Source organism: Anser anser, assembly GCF_964211835.1.
Source record: "Anser anser genome assembly, chromosome: 30".
NCBI lineage: Eukaryota > Metazoa > Chordata > Aves > Anseriformes > Anatidae > Anser > Anser anser.
Window position 1 is genome coordinate 2,370,293 of NC_139751.1, and position 6,168 is coordinate 2,376,460.

The 6,168-nt window shown below is 55.9% G+C and overlaps 1 protein-coding gene and 1 pseudogene across 2 annotated transcripts; one reads left to right on the plus strand and one right to left on the minus strand.

Moving 5' to 3' along the window:
* Positions 1-732: 732 nt before the first annotated feature.
* LOC310888058 (tubulin alpha-1A chain-like) lies at positions 733-1,810 on the minus strand (annotated as a pseudogene). Its single transcript has one exon. The product of its transcript is annotated as a tubulin alpha-1A chain-like (transcript).
* Positions 1,811-2,259: 449 nt separating this feature from the next.
* Positions 2,260-4,263, plus strand: LOC310888059 (uncharacterized protein). The gene is made up of 6 exons (XM_083814438.1): positions 2,260-2,300; positions 2,406-2,470; positions 2,657-2,750; positions 2,910-2,979; positions 3,150-3,196; positions 3,469-4,263. Exons 3-6 carry the CDS (start codon positions 2,659-2,661, stop codon positions 3,602-3,604), a joined length of 345 nt encoding a protein of 114 aa, XP_083670564.1. The 5' UTR covers positions 2,260-2,300; positions 2,406-2,470; positions 2,657-2,658; the 3' UTR covers positions 3,605-4,263.
* Positions 4,264-6,168: the final 1,905 nt, after the last annotated feature.

Genomic DNA, 6,168 nt, shown 5'->3' on the forward strand with positions numbered 1-6,168 from the left:
GCCTCCAGGGACGGCGACTCAACCACCTCCCTGGGCAGCCCATTCCGATGCCCAACAACACTTTCGGTAAATAAGTTCTTCTTAATACCCAACCGAAACCTGCCCTGGCGCAACTTTAGTCCGTTCCCCCTTGTCCCGTCCCCAGGCACGTGGGAGAATAGACCAACCCCCGCCTCGCTACAGCCTCCTTTAAGGTACTTATAGAGCACGATACGGTCGCCCCTGAGCCTCCTCTTTTCCAGGCTGAACAATGCCAGCTCCCTCAGCCGCTCCTCGTAAGACTTGTTCTCCAGACCCCTCACCAGCTTCGTTGCCCTTCTCTGGACGTTTATTCGGAACTGGGCAGCACGGGGGGTTGTCTCACCAAAGCCGTGAGTCGTGCTCTCACGACGCGGCAACTTGCCGTGGTTATATGCAACAAAGCGTTACATGTGCCTGAAGTTTCACAATAAGCCTCTCCATATGCATAACCTGTCCCCGCTTTATATTAAAATTAGATCCAAGAAGTCATTTCCACAAGCTCCTACCATCTGTGCTTGCGCAGTGTCTCCTGGTAGTGGTCGCCAGGGGTTGTGGGGATGAAGGTTGGTGACTCTTCCTCACCACCGCTAGCTGACCTCTTGTCTTTGCGCAGACTCAGTTGCTGCTTGGCTCTTGTCCAAACTGCAGGACCAATTTCTGCCACTTTCTTAAGATTACTTCACGTTCTTATGAGGAACTAAACGTGGTAAGGGGCCCAAGGCTTCTTGCTTCAGTTAATTTGCACGATGCAAAATGGTTAGCAAAGACATTCAGCAGCATCCACTAGTTTAATACTGTCAGCGCTCTATCTCTATTTGCTAAGATTCTCTGAACTCCCTCTCTCAGCGGCCACGTCCTCCCGCGCCTCCGAGAACTCCCCCTCCTCCATGCCCTCGCCCACGTACCAGTGCACAAAGGCACGCTTGGCGTACATCAGGTCGAACTTGTGGTCCAGGCGGGCCCAGGCCTCGGCGATGGCCGTGGTGTTGCTCAGCATGCAGACGGCGCGCTGCACCTTGGCCAGGTCCCCCCCGGGCACCACCGTGGGAGGCAGGCAGTTGATGCCCACCTTGAAACCACTCGGGCACCAGTCCGCAAACTGGATGCTGCGCTTGGTCTTGATGGTGGCGATGGCGGCGTTGGTGTGCTAGGGCACCACGTCCCCGCGGTACAGCAGGCAGCACGCCATGTACTTGCCGTGCCGCGGGTCGCACTTCACCATCTGGTTGGCCGGCTCGAAGCAGGCGTTGGTGATCTCGGCCACCGAGAGCTGCTCGTGGTAAGCCTTCTCGGCCGAGATGACGGGGGCATAGGTGGCCAGGGGGAAGTGGATGCGCGGGTACGGCACCAGGTTGGTCTGGAACTCGGTCAGGTCAACATTCAGGGCCCCGTCGAAGCGCAGGGAGGCCGTGATGGAGGACACGATCTGGCCTATCAACCTGTTGAGGTTGGTGTAGGTGGGCCTCTCGATGTCCAGGTTCCTGCGGCAGATGTCGTAGATGGCCTCGTTGTCCACCATGAAGGCGCAGTCAGAGTGCTCCAGCGTGGTGTGGGTGGTGAGGATGGAGTTGTAGGGCTCCACCACGGCCGTGGAGACCTGCGGGGCCGGGTAGATGGAGAACTCCAGCTTGGACTTCTTGCCGTAGTCGACCGAGAGGCATAGGTGGCCAGGGGGAAGTGGATGTAGGGGTATGGGTGCAGTGACCCAGCCCTGGGTGCTAATGGAGGGCTGGGAAGCGTCCCTCCACAGCTCACTTCTGGCACCAGCCCCAGAGCAGTGGCAGCCATGTCCCAGTGGGCAGCCGTGGCCATGTCACCATGGTGTCACCATGGTTGTCATTGTGACACGGCCGCCTCGAAGGGTACAAAGAGGGCTGCTCCCCCAGGTGCAGGTGCAGGTGAAGCCATGGAGGCAGAGGGTGCGAAGGGGTCCCTGGAGCATGCACAGGAGTCCCTGGAGAACATGGCGGAGGTCTTGGCGCAGGTCGCTCAGGCAAGGGCTGGTGTGGAAGCGGCGCTGGAGGAGTTCCTAAAGGTCTGTAACCCAGAGGCAGAAGTCCAACAGGGGCAGGGCAGAGCTGCTGGGGAGTGGTGCGATCCCCAGAATGCCTTAGTGCTTGCTGCCCTGGTTCTGGCCTGGCCTTGCAGAGCCCTGGGGATAGACTGGGGATGCCCTTTGCCACCCTGACTCCGTGCAATCTGTCCCGGTTGCTTTGCAGTGCAAACGGAGACGTGCAGAGCTGGAAGAGGCTGTTGCTGAAAGAGCCAGTATCAACAAGGTCCTGAGGGCAGGAGGGAGGGGAGATCAACATGTTTGGGGGGGGGGGGAAGCCCCATCCAAGCATGTGTGGGTAGTCTCAGAACCTGATCCTTTGCTTCTCCAGGCTCTGAGGGAGGAGATTAAGAACCTCCAGGAGAGAAGGGAGGTTTTCAAAACGCAAACTGCCAGGTGAGTGGGGACAGGGCCCTGACCCCGACCAGGGGTAGACGGCGGGGAGGAGCTGTACAGCTTCCAGGCACCCGTGTCACAGACAGTTTGGGGGCTCCTTTCAGCTCCTCATGGCTGCTCTGGAGAGCCCTTTGCCTTCTCCTAAGCAGCTCCAAGCTTCTCTGAGCAACTCTTGACTCCTTTTAGCAATGCTGCACGACTGTGAGCAGCTCCCAGCCTCTTGTCAGAGCCCCCCGCGCCCCCAAGGCCTGGGGCACGGAGAAGGCAGAGGGTGCAGGGGGTGAGTGTGGGTTTGTGCGGTGCTGGGACAATGAGATGCCTCATCCCTGCTCCAGCAGAGGCTGGGCAGCACCCTGAGCTCCTCCTGGCCACCTCAGTCAAGGGGGAGGTCCTGGCCGAGGTCTCTTCTCACAGCCCAGAAACTCTGTGGTGTCTGTAGCAGGGGGAAGAGGATGCAGGCGGCCGAGGCGCCCAAGACCTGGATGCAGGAGATGGTGGCTGCGCAGCTGGTAGGAGCTATACCCCTGCTGTGGGCCTGCGGGGGGAGGGTCTGGACTTGGCCCCAGAGGACATGGGGCCATTCACCTCAGTGGGAACGAGGGAGGGGGTCTGAGCGCCCCCAACACCTTCCCTGGCTCACGTGCCCTAACACGTGGCCCTGCTTTGCCTTGTCCTGTAGGATGAAGAGTTGGCGTCAAGGAGGCACAGAATCAGTACTTGGCTGCGGTGAGTTGCTCTCGCAGGTCGTGGCTCCCAAGGCATTAGGCAGCTTTTGACCTCTCCAGGATAAACTGCCTCAGCATTTCTTTGTTTCCTGGGTTGGGGAAGCAGGTGGGGGGTGGCCCTCAAAGTACAGCAGAGCCAAGGGGGATAGGCAGGTTCCTCACCCCAATCCTGAGCGGCACATGTTGCTCCCAGCATGGCACGGGGTCCCATGGCAGGGTTTAAAGAGGATGAATTTATCCCTGGCTCTGTCTGAACCTTCTTCTGTTCTGCAGGAGATTAGTGCTGTCCTTTGCCGGCCTGCAGCTCGCCTTCCTCATCCTGGTCCTGCTGAAGAGGGACATCCTCCACTGGATCCTTCCTCCAGGGCTGGCATCTGCCCTTGGAAGCCATCCACCAGATGAACTGTGAAAAGAAAAGGGAACCTTGAAGAAAAGGGAAGACCCTTTCTCTTCTAACCCTGCCAATAAACTGTGGCCCTTTATCAATAACCCTACCAATAAACTGTGGTCTTTTATTAGTGGGGAAGGGCCTGCGCAGACATTCTGCACGGCTGGTGCTGACTGCATGATGCTGCTGGGCAGTTGGTGGCCTGCTGGGTATTTGATGCACCCCATTCTGAGCGATACAAAACAACAAGAATCCCAGCTCAGAAATCTGTGCTCGTCCATGTGTCGCAAAAGGAATGATGCGCTTCACTCCTAAGAGAGAAGCAGCAATAGATTTATTGCTGAAAACAGTGATGGAGCAAAGCCAAATATGCCTGCTGAATGGCTGCTTGGCAGCTTACCAGTGTGTGGGGCTAGCAGAGGGCATCAAACAGAAGTCAGTGTGACCACAAGTCAGCCCAGCCTTACAGGGTGCAGTGCACACAGGGGCCTGGCACACCCCATCATTATCTGGGCACTACTGAGCGCACAACTCATACATGCTGGCCTGCTGTACGAATGAGAGGTCTGTTGGGCCTGCTGGGAACCTCTTGTCCCGATGCGGGAAACGTTTCTTGGCGTGCAACCTCAAGTTTCTTAGTGAGTGCGTCTACATCTGGCTGGTGGCCAGTCTCTAGCGGTCTTCCCCAGGGCTCAGTTCTGGGGCCAATTACCTTCAACATGTTTATCAAAGATCTAGGTGCAGGAGAGGAATGGGTCCTCAGCAAGTTTGCCAATGACACTAAACTGGGAGGCACCGTTGGCTCCGTGGAGGGCTGAGAGGCTTTGCAGAAGGATCTAGACAGATTGGCACACTGGGAGATTAGTAACGGCATGAAGTTCAACAACGGAAGATGCCAGGTGCTGCCCCTGGGACAGCGTAATGCTGGATGCAAGCACAGGCTGGGAGACGAGTGGCTGGAGAGAGCAGCTCAGCAGAAAGGGCTCTGGTGGTGCAGCTCCACAGCAGGCTCAGCGTGAGCCAGCAGCCAAGTCCTGGCAGCCACGAGGGCAAAATGCATTCTGGAGTGCATTCAACCCAGTAAAGCCAGCCGTTAATTGTCTTGCTACATTTAATTATCTTAATTAATTAATTAATAATTAATTTTCTTGCTGTATTTAGTACGTGTGCAGCCTCACCTTGAGTATTGTGTGCACTTCTGGGCTCCACAACACAAAAGGGATGTGGACGTCCTTGAAAGTGTCCGGAGCAGGGCAACAAAGCTGGCAAAAGGGCTGGAAGCCACGTCCTGTGAGGACAGGCTGAGGTCACCTGGCTTGTCTAGGCTGGAGAAGAGAAGGCAAAGAGGCCACCTCATTGCTTTCTACAACTTCCCGAGGAGGACAAATGCAGAGGCAGGTGTCGATCTCTTCTCCCTGGTAACCGATGAAAGGATGCACGGGAATGGCACAAAGCTGCGCAAGGAGAGGTTCAGACGGTACCTGAGGAAAAACTGCCTTACCATGAGGGTGGTCAAACACTGGCACAGGCTTCCTGGTGAGGTGGTAACTCCCCATGCCTGTCAGTGTTCGAGAGGCATTTGGATGATGCCCTCAATAATAAGCTTTAACTTTTAGTTAACTCTGGAGTGGTTCAGCTGTTGGACTGGATGATCTTTGACGATCCCTTCCGACTCGAGCTATTCTATTCCATTCTATTCTAAAATGACCGATCCCCAGTGATGGGACCAATCCTGGAAAGGATGTGTTGCATAACTCTCTAAACCCCCTCTTTTACCCTTTTATTGCTGAGCATGACATTACATGGCGTGGAACGTCTTGTTGGTTAGTACGGTTGCTCTGCCTGGTTATGTCTCCTCCCAACCTCTGGCTCACCCCACGGCCATTCACTCGAGGGGCGGGTGTAATAGACAAATATAGTGTAAATAGGTGTAAAAATAGGTGTAAAAGAACTAGAGAAGGCCTCGATGCTGTGCAAACACTGGTCAGCAAAAGCGAACAACTTCAGCGCACTACCAGCATCGTTTTGGCCACAGCTCTAAAACACAGCACCTTACAAGCTGCTATTAAGAATATTAACTCTATCCCAGCCAGACGCAGTACAGGGGAGCAGGCCACGGCTGGAGGCCTTTGGGGCTGTTCTCATCAGTTACAGCTCATCCATCCCACAGGCACTCTGTGAAGCAGGTGCCCGAGCCGCTTCCACTTGTGGAGCTCCACATCACCCCAGAATGCCTCTGACAAGCAAGAGAATGGGAGAAGCCACCACCGCCTGAGGGAGAAGCAGCTACACCCCCCTCATTTTGAAAAGACTCGGACAAAGACTTGCATAAGTCTTTGCAAAGACTTATGACAAGATGCAGGTGAGAAAGAGCCTGACAGGGGGCTCATGCCCCAGCCCAACACTGGCTCTCCCTTCATGCGGCTCTCCTCTCCCCGTGCTTGGGATACTGGGGAATGGGCTTGCTCTCAGAATCCCTTCTGCATCTGTCACGTCTCTGGCCAGGCTGTGTGCGCTGGCGTGGGACAAGGCCACCTTAGTGAGGTGTTCCCATCCGTTCCCGGTGCTCCTGAGAGTAAGAGATG

Bases quoted from the DNA above. Each gene is read 5' to 3' on its own strand.
- LOC310888059 (XM_083814438.1), top strand. From the start codon at position 2,659: ATGCTGCACGACTGTGAGCAGCTCCCAGCCTCTTGTCAGAGCCCCCCG. The intron at 2,751-2,909 runs GTGAGTGTGGGT...TGGTGTCTGTAG, and splicing joins GAAGGCAGAGGGTGCAGGGG to CAGGGGGAAGAGGATGCAGG. The intron at 2,980-3,149 runs GTAGGAGCTATA...CTTGTCCTGTAG, and splicing joins AGATGGTGGCTGCGCAGCTG to GATGAAGAGTTGGCGTCAAG.